At 39.0% G+C, this 16,737-nt stretch overlaps 1 protein-coding gene across 5 annotated transcripts in view; it reads right to left on the bottom strand.

Moving 5' to 3' along the window:
- The window catches only part of ZSWIM5 (zinc finger SWIM-type containing 5), a 194,211-nt gene extending 181,392 nt beyond the window's left edge, over positions 1-12,819 (bottom strand). For 2 of the 5 annotated variants that reach the window (XM_077958857.1, XM_077958865.1), the window contains exons 1-2: positions 12,179-12,700; positions 11,971-12,037 (exon numbers count right to left, since the gene is read on the bottom strand). In XM_077958857.1, coding sequence (XP_077814983.1) covers positions 11,971-12,037; positions 12,179-12,565 — 454 coding nt within the window. In that variant the 5' untranslated portion in view covers positions 12,566-12,700. Of the gene's footprint in view, positions 1-11,970 lie in introns of all 5 variants that reach the window. The other 3 variants (XM_077958846.1, XM_077958859.1, XM_015138173.3) reach the window with 2 other exon arrangements.
- Between the last annotated feature and the right edge of the window lie 3,918 nt (positions 12,820-16,737).

Here is a 16,737-nt window from a genome sequence, read left to right as displayed (position 1 = left end):
TTCATCTGTCGATGGACACTTGGGTTGTTTTCATCTTCTGCCTATTGTGAATAATCCTACTGTAAAACACGGTTGTATAAATATCTATTCAATTCCCTGCTTTCGATTATTTTGGTTATACACCCAGAAGCAGAATTTCTGGCTCATATGGTTATTCTATGTTTAATTTTTTGAGGAACTGCCATACTGTTTTCTACAGCAGCTACACCATTTTATATTTCCAAATGGTTCCAACTTCTCCACATCCTTGCCAACATTTGTTATTTTCTGGCTTTTTAAAAAAATAATATCCATCCTAACGGGTGTGAAGTAGTATTTCATTGTAGTTTTGATTTTCATTACTCTAATAATGAGTGCTGTTGAGCATCTTTTCTTGTGCTTATTGGTCATCTGTACATTGTCTCTGGAGAAATGTTTATTCAAGTCCTTTGCCATTTTTGAATTAGGTTGTTTCTTGTGGCTGAGTTGTAGTTTAATATATTCTGGATATTAATCCCCTTATCATGCAGTTTGGTTTTGAGTGGCTAGTAAGATATCCATTTAGAAATATCTGGCAGGCAAATATATATGCTGATCTTTGGATTATTTGGAAGTGCTTCAGAGTTTCAAAGAGAAGAAGTAGCTGGCCATGCTGATGAAGTTCTAGGCTCCATCGCAATCCCCAACACAGCTCAGATTTTATCTGCTGCAAAAGCTGGAATTCCAGCTTAAGACTTCATTTGAAAGTGAGCGTACAGTTGCTTTAAACAAATTTTAAACCACTACATTATATCATGCTATCTTATGTTCATAAAATTGTAGTTGAAACTGTAGAAATAAATTAGATTCTAAATTAGAAGACTTGATATAAGAAGGAACATCCTACTTTTGTGGGGTAAGAGAATAAAAGAAAATAGAAAGCCAGAATAATGAAGTAAAACAGAAATCTAGGAAGAAGCATTTCAAGAGAAATGTACAGTAGACTACAGAAAATTCTATACAGAGGTCATGAAGAATGAGGACTAGAAAAAAGATACTGTGTTTGGCAATCATGAGGTCACTAGCGACCTTTAAGAGATCAATTTTAGTGACTGAAAGCATAAGTCAGACTACAAAACCTTTAGAAGGTGGAATGAAGGTTGAGGGAGGAAGGTTTAGAAGGTGGAATGAAGGTTGAGGGAGGAAAGGTAACCAATACAGAATACTCTCAATTTTGGTACAGGCTGTAATAATAATAGTGAATATTTACATAGCACTTAATATGTGTTCAGCCTCATTATAAATGCTTTACATATTAACTAATTTAATCCTCAAAACAACCTATGAAGTAGGTACCATCATTTTGCCCTTTTACAGTTGAAAAAACTGAGACTTTGAAGGAGCCAGAATTGCATATTTGTGATAGTATGTATGTGTACATATGTGTATATATACACACACACATATGGTAGATATATACAAATACGTGTGATGGTAAAGACTACAATAATATAATATTGAGTAAGACAAAACATAAAGAGTTTTTCACAATAGGGAGCCATAATGTGGGGAAGGATTTTATATTACCAATAACATCAATGTATGTTGGTGATGTTGGCTAGTCATGTCAGTTAGCAGGTATTGATAGATTTAAACAAAATAAGAACAAGCTGGCTTTTCCAGAAGCTATCAGTGCTACAGGCCTCTATTCAACAAAACCATGAATGAATAGGGGGGAAAATGTAATTATCTCCAAGGCTTTCAAAGACACAATACATTTTCTTGTTGCTCACAGACCAAAAGATAATGGAGGGACAAAAAGCTATTTTGCTGATTAGTTCCATTGTATGTTTATGCCTAAAAGAAGCAATAATTTTTTTTGAACAAAAAAGGAAAGGATTATCTGAAGATAACAAAAAGCTATTCTAAAGCCAGAAATCTGTAGTTTACTCTGAGAAAAAAGGATTCGTATTTGGCAACATTCTGTCATCTTCCTTCCTACTAGTATTATCCCTTTGGATCAACTATGCACTAAAGTATTAGAGGGCATACAAAATGTTAATACAGAAAGAATTTTATTAAAGGTTAATCTAACTTGTAAGCAGTAAAGTGTTTTCGATCTTTATTGCAATATTGGACATAATTCTAAAATTTCTTACAATTGTAATTATATTAAAATAGAGCAATGTATCCAGTAGTACCCACTTCCCAAGTTAATCACTTCCTACTCTCTGCCCCCATAGTAACTTCTTCTATTATTACAAAACACTGTGGTAAATGCCATTTTATTTATTCAGACCCTTAACTGATTTAATAGAAAATTTTTAAATGCCATTTTTATATGTACATTCCATAGTAAACTGTGTGCCTCTTAAATATAGAAATTATGTTGTTTTGCACAGAACATACTAAAAAATTAAAAGTTTTTTTTGTTGTTGTTGTTTTTGAGACAGGGTCTTGCTCTGTTGCCCAGGCTGGAGTACAATGGCCTGTGATCACAGCTCACTGTAGCCCCAACTTTCCAGGCTCAAGCATTCCTCCCACCTCAGCTCCCCAAGTAGTTGGGACTACAAGTGTGTGCCAACATGCCTGGCTAATTTTTTAATAGGGACAGGGACTCCCTATGTTGCCCAGGCTGTTCTTGAACTTCTGGGGTCAAGTGATCCTCCCACCTAAGCATCCCAAAGTGCTGGGATCCCAAGTGTGAGCCACTGTGCTCAGCTAAAAAAAATTAGGTTTTATAAATAAATAAATGGGTGAACAAACACGAAGAAAATTATAGCTTGGCATTGCATTAAACACAAACATCTTTTGATGACAGTAACAATGACAATTTTTACTTTGGAATAAGACCTCTCCAAAATACAGAGAGAAACATTCTTTGAGTAGTTAAGAGAATGATTTTCCTTCACATCCATTAATAAAGATAGGTGAAACAATAAATAGAAAATAAAGTTGACATGGTCCATAGCATTTGTAGAATGAAAATTACATAATGTTTTGACTGCCAACAATAGGTTCAGAAACAATGATAATACTAATAAAGGTGTTCATTTTTCTTTTCCTTTTTTTTTTTTAAAGACAAGGTCTCACTCTGTCACCTAGGCTGGAGAGCAGTGACGCCATCATGGCTTACTGCAGCCTCAACCTCTTGGGCTCAAGCGATCCTCCCATCTCAGCCTCCCAAGTAGCCGGGACTATAGGTGGGCACCACTACGCCCAGCTAATTTTTTTTTTAAAGATAAGGTCTCACTATGCTGCCCAGGCTGGTCTCAAACCCCTGGGCTCAAGTGATCCTCCTGTCTCGCCTCCCAAAGCACTGGGATTTCAGGTGTGAGCCACCATGCCAGGCCAGGTGATCATTTTTCTACACAGCATTTCTGAACTTTAGCTGCATATAAAATTACCTGGGAGCTTTTTAACAATTCTGAAATTTGGTCCTAATTCTCAGCAGATTCTGACATGATTAATTTGGAGTGAGTCTCAGGTACCGTTTTTTTTTTTTTTTTTAATCTCCCCAGGTGATTTTAATGTGAAACCAAGATGGAAGCCCACAATTCTTTTCTTTAAAATCAAATCTTTGAGGTAGAATTTACATTCAGTAAAATTCGCCAATTTAAGCATACAATTTAATAACTTTTGACAAATGAATGTAGTCATGTAACCACTACAGTCATTAACATTTCCATCACCCAAAAGTTTTCTCACATCTACGAACCTGAGCCAATCCCTCAAGATGAATCCTGAGTGGCTAACTGGGCCTACATTTAAAATAGAGCCAAACAGCCATTTACTGACTAGAAGTTACACACTTATCTGAGTTCCTGGAAAACTCACACCTCTGCTTAACTTTGGGACTTTCATAGCTGACTATGCCTATTCACATTGCCCAAAACAACCAATAGGCTGTCGCTTGCATACTACAAATATTCAAGTACAAGTATTTATATGAACATATGAGTGTCTTCAAAAAGTTTGTGGAAAATGAGTATTATAAAAAAACTACACATGGATTTCACTTTTTTTTTTTTTGCACTGAAATAAACTCATACTAACTTGCTATAATATATCTGGATAGGATCTAGTTTAAGGCACGAAAAAGGACAAGACGTAAGTTTGAAAAGAGCCCCTATCAGAGAAACATGAATTCTGCTAAAATTAAAGCAAGAACAAACACCAAATTTATGGTGAAGCTTGGGAGGAAGAATGGTGAAACCACTGATGCTTTATAAAATGTGTATGGGCAATGCCCCCAAAGAAATCAGCAGTTTACAAACGGACAACTTATTTTAAAAGGGTGAGACAATGCTGAACATGAAGCCTACAGCAGCAGACCATCCACATCAATTTGTGAGGAAAAACATTCATGTTGTTTGTGCTCTAATCAAGAAGGACAGACAATTAACAGCAGAAACAACAGACAATACCATAGACATCTCAATTTGTACAGCTTACATAATTCTGCTGAGAAATTAAAGTTGAACAAACCTTCCACTTAACAGGTGCCAAAACCACTGCATCCAGATCAGCTAATAAGAGCAGGGCTTTCACTGGAAATTCTAAACAAGCAGGATCAAGACCCTGAGGCATTTCATTGAAGAACTGTGACAGGAGATGAAACATGACTTTACCAGTATGATCCTGAAGACAAAGCACAATTAAAGCAACGGCTACCAAGAGGCAGGAGTGGTCCAATCAAAGCAAGACCAGACTGATCAAGAGCAAAGGTCATGGCAACAGTTTTTTAGGATATTCAAGTCATTTTACTTGCTGACTTTCTGGAGGGACAAAGAATGGTAACATTTGATTTATTATGTGAGTGTTTTCAGAAAGTTAGCCAAAGCATTAGCAGAAAAATGCCCAGGAAAGCTTTACCAGAGTTTTTCTCCACCACAACAATGTTCCTGCTTATTCCTCTCATCAAACAAGGGCAATTCTATGAGAGTTTTGATGAGAAATCATTAGGCATCCACCTTACAGTCCTGATTTGGCTCCTTCTGACTTCTTTTTGTTCCCTAATCTTTAAAAAAGTCTTCAGAAGGCACCAATTTTTCTTCAGTCAATAATGTAAAAAAGACTGCATTGACATGGCTGAATTCCTAGGACCGTCACTTCTTTAGGGATGAGCTAAGTGGCTTGTATCATTACTTATAAAAGTTCTTGAACTTGATGGAGTTTATGTTGAAAAATAAAGTTTATACTTCTAATTTTTATCCTTTAATTCCATTTTTCCATGAGCTTTTGAAATCCCCTTATATGTTTTCATTTCTCTCAGGTAAATACCTAAGAGTAGGATTGCTGAATCTTTTGTTTAAGTATATGATTAGCTACAATAGGACATTGTTTTCCATGTAGCTGCACCATTTTGCATTCATACCATACTTTACATACCAGCAATGTATGAGAGTTCCAGTTACTCCATATACTTGTCAGCTCTTGGTACAGTCTTTTTTTTTTTCTTTAACCATTTTAGTGTGTGTGTAATGTAGGTATTTCCTTGAATTTTAATTTGTATTTCTCTAAGGACTAAATTATACAAAGTATACAAACAACTGTTGTGAAGGCAAGAAAACCACTAGGCAGAAGGGTACTTCAGCTTTTGCTTCAGTAGTCTTTTTTTTTTTTTTTTTTTTGAGGCAGAGTCTCACTCTGTCGCCCAGGCTAGAGTGCAGTGGAACGATCTTGGCTCACTGCAACCTCTGCCTCCTGGGTTCCAGCAATTTTCCTGCCTCAGACTCCGGAGTAGCTGGGACTACAGGTGTACGCCACCACGCTTGGCTAATATTTTTGTATTTTTAGTAGAGACAGGGTTTCCCCATGTTGGCCAGGATGATCTTGATCTCCTGAACTCGTGATCCACCCGCTTCAGCCTCCCAAAGTGCTGGGAGTGAGCTACCACGCCTGGCCTCAACAGTCTACTTTTAAAGAAGGTAACTATGTTATACTCCCCTAAATACCACATTCATCACTCCATTATAAAGAACAGGCAAATGATCAAAAAACACGTATGCAAGGAACTTTTCAAAAACCGGTTTCAGAAACTCTCAGAGTCAAATATTCACTCAGTTTATAACTTCCTCCCTACATAAGGAAGGCAACATAATGTAGTCCTTAGAAGTTTAGGCTTTGATGCCCAACCTAACTTTGCATTCTAAGATAGGAAAATGCAAAGTATTACAGAAAGACTTCCACCAAAAACAGGTAAACAATTATTTACTGAGCCTTACACATAATAAGTGACTAAATGCTAATTCAAGGAATGAATCAAGAACAAGTTAATAATAAGCTTCAAGGATAATTTTTATCTATGTAATGCTTTAAAAATCAGAAGCATCCAGAAATTGAGCCACAAAATGCCAGTATATCTTTTAGGCTTTAGTCACATATAAAGCAATTAAGAGAGATGTCATACTACACAAATATAAAAAATGACATGACAATTTACTCATTCATTCAATAAACATTTTCTGAGCATCAACTTAGGACAAACCACATTATATATCCTAAGGGGGAGAACAATTACACTGAAAACCAAAAATTAATCAGTTGACTATATATGATTACAAAAACTATCACAGAGTAATTTAGCATATAATCACATAATACTACAGCTAATATTTAAATAAGTATGATTTTCTTAGTCTACTAGCTCCATGATAGGCTAAAAGTGTCCAAGAAGCATGCTGCCCATATTAGAAAGAAATAAGCCTATAAATAAACCACAAGGTAAAAAAATTCACATAAAAGTTATCTGGAATAAATTATTATCTATTTCTAATACCAAACACTAATTCTAAACCATAGTAATTTAGGGTTTGGAAACAGACATTAAAACACTGTTCATAGGCTTTCAAGGTTATCCATTTCTAAAGCTGAGTTATAAATGGTGTGCGTGAAAAAAACCCACAGTAATCTATTCATTCATATATGTATACCCTGAGTGCTATATCACACAGTCATCATTTTTTATCAAGAATGATAATTTTAACCTTTAAGTAACCACTTATTTGTCAAAAACATTCCACATGTATTAAGATTAAATAATCAATCATGCAAATTGAATCAAGCAAGTCTAAATAATGCTTACCTAATAAAATTAATATGGTGATTTCCTAACTTAAGCCATACTTAATGTAATAAAGTTTAAAATTCACATGAAACTCAGATATGCAACAAGAAACAAGTATGAGAAGCTGTTAAGGGCTGAATTATGTCACCCCCCAAAAAAATATGCTGAAGTCCTAACCCCCAATACCTCAGAACATAACCTCAGTCCCTCATGATGTGACCTTGGAAATAGGGTTGTTGCAAATGTGATTAGTTGAGATAAGGTCATACTGAAGTAGGGTGAGCCCCTAATCCAATATGACCGGTGTCCTTGTAAGAAGGCTATGTGAAAACAGACACACACAGGGAGAATGCCACATGACCACAAAAGCAGACACTGGAATTTTGGGGCTACAAGTCAAAGAATGCCAAAGACAGCCAACAAACCACCAGAACTAGCAAGAGGCAACAAGGGATTCCCCTGTAGGTTGCAGAAGGAGTATAGCACTGCCAACACCTTGATTTTGGATTTCTAGCCTCCAGAACTCTGAGACAATACATTTCTGTGGTTTTAAGCCAATTCAGTTTGTGATACTTTGTTACAGCAGCCATAGGAAACTAATACAGCATGTATATGTTTCTCTTATACATTATATTAATGCACTGATTTTTTAAAATTTTATTTTCTATGGTATCATACAGTAAACTTGACTTTTTTGGTGTATAGTTCCATACATTTTAACACATGTATATATTCATATAACCTTCATCATAATAGATTACTGACAGTTAATGTCTTGTTTTTTAATTGCCATTAGTGAAACAAGAGAAATAAAATTGTTTCCCATAGGCATAAATTTCCAGCCTTTTCATTAATATATTTTTAAAATTCCTAAAATAAAGATAACCTCTAAAATAAAACTCACTATCTTTAGTTTATCCATCATCTTTAAAATCCAAAGCTGTATCCTTGAGAAAGTCACCTTTAGAAAAATTCATTTAAAGCTTTCATTTGAAGAAATTGATAAATCACCATTCTTCACAAAAAAACAGATGGTCAAAGACAGAAGATTCACCTAAGTTGTAACACTCATGCTACTTAATGCTATCAGTTTATTATATGCACAAGTCTGGAGTTTTCCCCATATATTCCAATACCACTCATTCTCAAAATTCATGTCTCTCTGTTTTACAACACTGAGAAATCCATTCTTAACATTCAGTCATTCAACAAGCACTTATTGAACATTAAAATGTGTGCATATGTGATGTGTTAGGGTGGAGGGAGAGAACTCATTGCTCAAAAAAAAAAGAAGATAATGTGATTTAAAACTTGAAAAATTTCTATGCTAAAAAGCACACCCGCTTAAAGGAATGCAGCTGCCTTCTGTGATGGAATATCTTAAATATAAATAAAGTCATTTTTCTCCACATGAAATTTTATTATAATTTTATTCATTCTAACTTACATATGATGCTATAGTTTTCTCAATGTAGGTATCTTTTATTCCCCAAACAATATAGATTAAAGGAAATTACATATAAAAATCAACAACCGTAATACTTGTTACTGACAAATTTCACAAAAGTTGTACTACAGAAAAATTTCACAGACCTGTTTACTGATGATATACAAGTGTACACAATTTAAAACTTACTACTTGATGTTTAAGTTATAGATAACTTCCTGAAATAGGCCACTTTTTATATTTCCATTATTGACTTTATAATTGTACCTCTTCCACATAAGGTAATACTTAGCATTCTGGTTCCAGTCTAGAAGACTTCAAGAATAAATCATGTACTTATTTAAAAATGTGTGGACTAAAACTATGGGGTTTTGTTGAAGTCACCTGTCAAAATCTACTTAAAATTTCTGGATAAATATGTATATAACTCAGATGTACCAGGTGCAGAAGGCCCCTGCATTCCTTTACCCAATTTTTAAAACTAAATATCCAAGTAATTATAATATTTCTGTGTTTAAGTGAGAAAAATTGTTAATGCTTTTTTCCTTCAATCAATTCAGATTTTCCTGAGAAACAGCAAAGCTTCTTTAAGTTTTACCAAACACAAAGAAATCAATTTAAAATACAGTGGATAGCAAAAGGGTCAAAATGTTACAACCATTAGTAAATTATAGTTGTCTTATTCTTACGCCATCTGCAGACTTCCGAATAAGTATTTTCCCAAGGTTTATACTACTACTATACCCATGGGCTTCTGAAACAAGTTAAAAATGCCGACGCTGAAACATATGAATTCTATTATCTTTACAATACTGAGATCAGACTGTAAGTCTATTTACATAGCTTCAAACTTACAGACATCCATGAAGAGACTAACTTGCAATTTCCCCCTTTTAAAGGGAATACCACTTCTGATGCAGTACTTACATAAAAGAAATGTATCCTTTGAGCATAGCTGGAAAAGTTTTAGTTTTGATTTAAAATCTGAAGTATCCAATTTTTAACCGGAATTCATGACTTTCTATTACCAGATTACAGAATTTAGTCTACCTACTATTTCTATAAGTTTTTGTTTGTTTTTAATTTATTTGCCTTGAAGGCTTTTTTGTTTGTGCTTTCTTTTTTCATTTAAATTCCCTTTTTCATTAAATTTCCTTATGACTCTTTTTCCTAAAAGGATGTTGTCACAGAAGTACCCCAACTTTCTGTTCTTCCTAAAACATCGGCCTTCAGTAACTTCCCAAATCTGAGGTTCTATTGTTTAGAAACAGTAAGGAAATATGTAGAATTCTTAATTAGCATCACTTAGTAATATTGAGTTTGAAGTGCACTTATAAACTGAAGAACACGATTACTATCTTGGTTTATACAAATCACTTCATTCCTCATCTCTTGGCAATACTTTAGAAAGCCTACTTTCTAGATTAAGTAATTTACTTATAATTTTAAGTTTAGGAGACGGGGGATATGTCTCTATTAAAGGTGGTTCATACCAAAATACAGAACTCAAAAAGATGCAGAACAGGCTATCCTTCTCTCCTATACTTACTAACCTAAATTAAGGTCAGAATAATAAAAATTACACAGCTCATGGTTCTCAAGTAGCATAAACTTAAAGGGATAACTTTATTCACCGGTCTTCGTCTTTGAAATCCAAAGGCAATCACAAAACATGTTTGTTTATATGTGTCTTTTCTCAAGATCCCTGAAACTATAATATGAGAGCCTATAACTCCAGAACCACATTAACTTTCATATTATAAAGGGGAAATATCTGATTTAAACATGATCTAGATTAACAAAAATATCCGATTTCATTTGCAACGTGACACTTCAGTCACTTTAAAAATAGACACTTCTTTAAAACTCTTCCTCTCTTTCATTTGCTCCCTCAAGTTTGAAAACTCTTCCTTATCCATCTCTTACTACAAAACGACCACTTAAATTGACCCTTTTCAATTTAAAATATTTGAAACAAGAATCTTAAAAGTTAAATGATCTAAACTCAGAAAAATTAAAATTTACAGACTAATAGGAAAATGCATTTATTTTCATGTTTTCAGTGTTTCAGTATTAAAGCTGTACACCTTAATTACATGTTTATTCAAGTCACTCTTTCAAAAATATACACAAATAAACAAAGGACTAACCTCTTTCAAATAAACAAAACTTGCTCAAGCCACTGTCACTATATTCTGGCACAGGATAAATTTATATTTCACATTTGCAAAATAAATTGTGGTATGCTGTTGTTTTGGTTAGAAACACAGGAATCAATGATTCTCAATAACCAGAAGCAGATTACTTTATATCAAACAGCACGATTCAGAGAAAAACATTTTTCAAATATGTTGGTTTTACCTGGAGAGCTAGATGTCTGGGGTTTGTGTCTCTCTGTGCTTAATTCTAAAAACGACCTCCCTCCAACTCCTTTCAAAAATCAGTATTTTCTTCGATTTATATGAGCATATAGTGTACAACAAAACAAGATCTAGATTAACATAAAGTAAAGATATGTACTTCCAGAAGGCTATAATAATCCAAATAGAAAATTAATTCCACATGTTTTAATTTTCCACATAGCAAAGTCAATGTTAATCAATGTCATTTTTTTCTCTTTCTCCTTAACCATTCCACAAATCAGATGCACTGTATTTATATATTTAATAAGATTAACAAACTGACTAGAAGCTCCGGAGGAGTAAAGGAAGAAATCACTTGTATATTTTCCCATAACAAAAAGATAAAAGCAAGTACGACTTGTTAAATGAGAAGCTTTTGAAAAACCCAGCGTGATCAGCTTTTGATTTACCCCAGTCTGACAAGGAAGAGAGACCCCACCCCCACTCCAGATTGTATGGCTTTTTTTTTTTTTTTCCTTGGGTGGGGGTGTGGAGGAGAAGCTGTCACATTTCCATCTTCGGTTATTGTTAGTCCGCAGCCTAGATTCCCAAGCATCACTGATCCAGGGGAAAAATCCTAACGCAGACAACTAAAACTGTCTGAAATATGCAGGATTTTGTTGGGGCTCTTTTCCCAGTGTTAAAGTTAATTTCATCGAGGCTTAATCGGCTAGGGCTATTGATTGCCTCTGACAGTCTGTCCCTCAAACGCTCCCTCTAAAACCGCTTGTTCCAGATTTACTAACAATCCTCCCCTCTCCAAACTTAAATTAGGACAATGCATTTGTGAAATTATTACATCCAAAAAGGCATACCTCCCCATTCTCTTTGCCTTGGTGTGGGGAGTAGAAAGAGTGAAGAACAGAGATCTATTCGCCCTTCAAACAAAAAGAAATGGGGGTAGAGGATCAGTGGAGGAAAAGAGCAGTGGTGGACCTGAGTGAAAGGTTGAAAAAAGTTTTTGTGACTTGTTCGTCCTTCGGCAGGGGTACAGGAGATGGGCAGAAGGCGGGGTCTCGGCCCCAGGGCTCAGGCAAAGAGGCACCTGCGGAAGAGGAGGCTGAGCACCCGAGAGCGCCCGGGCGAGCACCTACCGACTTGCAGCACGTTCTCCACGGAGCCGCTGTCCAGCAGACGGATGCCCCGGCGGAAAGGGAGCCCCTCGCCACCGCAGCCGGCCGCGCCGGCCCCAGCGCCCAGCCCGGGGGATGCCCCAGCCGCGACGCCCCCGGGGGCGGAGCCGGCCGGAGCGGCGGCCCCGGGGGGTGGCGGCGGCCCCTCCTCGGCCGGTGAAGCCCCCGCGGCGCCGCCAGCCGCGCTGGCGCCGGGGCCGCCCCGGTACTGGAAGCTGGAGTACATGCAGATCTCCCGCTCATTCCGCGGGAAGGACCAGTAGACGATGCGGCGCTGCACGGGCTCCGGGATCCGCTCGAAGCGCTCCTCCACCCGTTCGTACGCCCACTTTTCCGCCACCGTCTTGGCGGCGCAGTCCAGTAAGGACTCCGGCTGCAGGTGGGGGCGGGCCCCGAGGACCAGGCAGCTGCTGCCGACGCCCCCTGCCCCTCCGCCGGCTGCCCCGGGTGAACCGCGAGGGTGGTGAGCCTGCGGGCTGGGCCACGAACACAGCCGCTTGGCCGGAGAGACCGGTGACGGGGAGAGCAGCTCCTCTTGCTCACCTCCGTCCGCCATTGCTGGGGACTGACTGACTGACTGAGGCGGCGGCAGCGGCTCGGGCTGCGGTGGAGACCCCGGCCACGGCCACGCGCCCCGCGCAAGCGCCCAGTGGCGGCGCCGAGGGGGGCGGGGCGAGAGAACCGGGAGCCCGCCGGCCCGAGTGGGGAACCTGGGCCGGGCCCGGGCGCGCGCCGCGAGGGCAGACGCTGGCGGCCTGCGGAGTAGCGTGAGGCGGCGCGCGCTGTCCGTGCCTCCGCGGACGCGAAGACAGGCGGGAGCGAGCGCGGGCCCGCGGCGCGCTTCAGGCGCAAACAGCCCAGAACGCGAGCCGAGCGCTCGCGCGGATCCGGCGGCCGCGGAGGGGAGAGGAGCGCCGGGCGCTCTCGCACGCCCGCCCGCGCACCCCCAACCCACCTGCCGCCGGCCAGACAGGAATGGACTGTGTGACCGAATGAAATGGCGGGGCCATAAGCCATCCAAGGAGCTGCCTCCGTGAAGTTATAGGCTCGCGGGGCACAAGGAGAAAAAACCAATCCAGCTCCAACGGTACTGATGTGACAGGAGGCTGTCACAGCCGAGCGGAAGATCTGGCAGAAAGACCCTGGGAAAGAAGACACTAGGGGAAAAAAATCAGAAAGTTCGAGTGATAAAAACTCGCCTTACGCTACAACAATGTAGGATAAAGCTGGCGGTCACCCCACCCCACCCCAGAATGGGACAAAGTCGCACCACCCCTTGACAATGGGGCACCAAGATCTTATCGCCACAGCGGCTGCATCCTTGTGGGGTCTTTTGGAGGGTTTAGCACCTTGCATCCTAGGATACAAAACACTTTGTGTGTGTGTTTTCTGGTAGAATTCTCTGATCCCCTACCTCCAATCTGATTTAGGTTTTTCATGTTTTCCTCACCTGGCTCAGTCTTCTACACCTTTACACAGTTGTATTTTTATATATTTGTTTAATGTCTGACTGTCAACTCCATGAGAGTGAGAATCATGTCTGTTTCCTTCACTATAATTTATCCTCTACCTGGCATTTAGTGGGTCCTCAAGAATGGCAACTTCATCACTAACTCCATAAACAACACGCAATTGTATGTGACTCTCTTGCTCGGTCAAGAAAACTCAGATTATTTCAGAATTTGCTGACAAACTGATCTCTACAACTTTAAAACATTCCAAGAATTGTATTAAAAGAGTTTCTATAGTTGAGTTTGCCTTTCAAAATGAGCAAGATTTAGAGTGTAGGATAAAGTAAGAGTAAGAAGAGAGTAAATGATTGGAGACAGGCTGGAGCCACGGTTTGGTTTTGCTGTAATCTCAGAATTAAAGAGCACAGGCTATAGAGTCAGAATTGGGTGTGAATCACACTTGCTGTGTGTGATGTTATTCATGATTCAGTTACATCATTTGTAAAAGGGAGCTAGTAATAATGCTTCTACACATAAATGTTGTAAGAATTAGAAATAATTCACTTTAAAAAGTTTTTTTAGAGACAGGATCTCACTCTGATGTCCAGTCCCGAGTGCAGTGGGGTGATCACTACAATCTCAAACTCTTGGGCTCAAACCATCCTCCCACCTCAGCCTCCAGAATGACTAGGATTACAGATGCACAGCACCACACCCAGTTAATTCTTTAAATTTTTTGTAGAGAGTAGGTCTCCCTATGTTGCCCCGGCTAGCTGGGATTAGAAGTAATTCACATTGTGTGCTTATTCAGTGTAGTGGGTACTCAATAAGTATCTGTTTAGGCCAGATGCAGTGGCGCATGCCTGTAATCCCAAGGCTTTGGGAGACCAAAGTGGGAGGATCCCTTGAGGCCAGGAGTTCTAGACCAGCCTGGGCAACAGAGCTGACTGGAGACCCCATCTCTACACAAGAGATAAAAAAAATAGCAGGGATTGGTGGCCTACACCCTGTAGTCCTAGCTACCCTGAAGGCTGATGGAGGAGGATTGCTTGAGCCCAGGAGTTCAAGGTTACAGTAAGCTATGATCATGCCACTGCACTCTAGCCTGGGCAACAGAGCAAGAACCTCTCTCAAAAAAAAAGAAAAAGAAATCTGTTTATATTGGTAAATGGATTTATATCTGTAAATATCTATAAATAGATCACTGCAAAATAGCATAATCCCTACTCCACCTTGAATCTGGTACCACATTTACAGGCTTCCATAACGCACATTATTTTCCCTGCTATAATTTATCAGTTTTTTGGGAGAATGAATATTCCTTTAATGCCTGTCTCCCTAACTAGACTATGAGCTATGGAAGGGCAGGAACCATTTCCATGTAAGGGCCTATTTCTACAACCTGCCAAAATGCCTACACATAGAAGATGTTCAGAAAATATTTGCACTTTGAATCAATAAATATGTTACTCTGATTTAATCAGTTACTGCCTTTTTTTTTTTTTTTTTTTGAGATGCAGTCTCACTCTGTCACACCCAGGTTGGAGTGCAGTGGCACAATCTTGGCTCACTGCAATTTCCGCCTCCTGGGTTCAAACGATTCTCTTGCCTCAGCCTCCTAAGTAGCTGGGACTACAGGCGCATATGCCAGCATGCCCAGCTAATTTTTGTATTTTTAGTAGAGATGGGGTTTTACCATATTGACCAGGCTGGTCTCAAACTCTGGCTTCAAGTGATCTGCCCGCTTCAGCCTCCCAAAGTGCTGGGATTACAAGTGTGAGCCATGGCGCCTAGCCTATATTTATGTGTTTATTTGCTTAATGTCTGTTTCCCAAAATAGACAATAAGCTCCGTGTTAGGTGGGCATGGTGGCTCATACCTGTAATTCCAGCACTTTGGGAGGCTGAGGTGGGTGGATCACTTGAGGCCAGGAATTCAAGACCAGCCTGGTCAACATGGTGAAACTCCATCTCTACCAAAAATACCAAAATTAGCTGGGCATGATGGCGGACATCTGTAATCCCAGCTACTCGGGAGGCTGAGGCAGGAGAATTGCTTGAACCTAGGAGGCGGAGGTTGCACTGAGCCAAGATTGTGCCACTGCCAGCCTGGGAGACACAGCGAGACCGCATCTCAAAAAATAAATAAATAAAAAATTTGAAAAATAAGCACATAAATATATAAATACAGATGGTAATAACATGTCAAATAAGACATTTGGGAATATGCAATATGTGGTTGGGAATAACAAGAATGATAGATTAATTGGACTATAAGTTCCTGGTAAGAAATAGTGGGAAAAGACTGCAAGAGAGACAGGAGACGTTGTGAAAAGATTTTAAAAGCGTTGTAAAATGCTAACTTGAGGAATCTGCATTTTCTTAAGTTGGTAGAGGGAAGCTAATAAAAGTATTTTGAGCAGGAGAGTTATATGATAAAAGGCAGTGTTTTAGGAATATTAATCAGACAGAAATATGTAGGATGAATCAGGAGAAAGATAAAGTCTGGAGGCAAAGGAAGAGTTTGGAGATAAACCAACAGTGTGGGAAGGAGGTAATAAAGGCTTGTAGAAGGCATTGGATGAAAAGATATCTAGACATCAGGCAAAAAGGGGCTGAAATCTGGCCTGCACTCCATTTGCCCATTGCTGCTCCAACCAGGTTGCATCTGGGTGCCTCTTTCATTCTCACCAAGTAACCATATGGGCTAGCAATGGTTCTGGGCCTGTGTTACCTCTCTCTCTGTTTGATCCCTCTTCTCTGATGAGAGAATTGACATGTTTCAAGGAGACTGTGGGAGTGTAAGGATACTTCTTTTACAGCATTGCCATCTCCAGGGTGAAAACACAAATACCAAAAATCAATGACCAGGAAGAATACATCACATCTTAAGACAACTCTTTTGATGTCAGCAAAATGTTGATCCAACCTTAGAAATAAATCTTTAAATTTGCATTTGTGAAACATCCTCAACCCCTCTGCATGGAACGAAATGTTGAGATGAATGTGAGAGATAGAGTGAGGCTCAGAGATGAGGATTTAGGTATCATTTGACAAGCAAACTTATGCAACCGAGTGATTTATTTAATAAAATTTATTTTGGCTTCTATTTCAAACTGTAGAAGATAGACACCTGTGCTTCCTGGTAACACTTTGTTTGGGTATATAATAAACACTGAATGAAGTGGGATTGAGAAACATTTAGGAGCTAGAAAGGAAGACCATGATTTTTGTTTTCATTTTTTCTTTTTTTTCAGACGGGGTCTGGCTCTGTTTTT

Source organism: Macaca mulatta, chromosome 1 (genome assembly GCF_049350105.2).
Source record: "Macaca mulatta isolate MMU2019108-1 chromosome 1, T2T-MMU8v2.0, whole genome shotgun sequence".
Taxonomy (NCBI): Eukaryota; Metazoa; Chordata; class Mammalia; order Primates; family Cercopithecidae; genus Macaca; species Macaca mulatta.
Note: the sequence above shows the minus strand (reverse complement) of the source record. Positions and strands in the feature narration are given on the sequence as shown.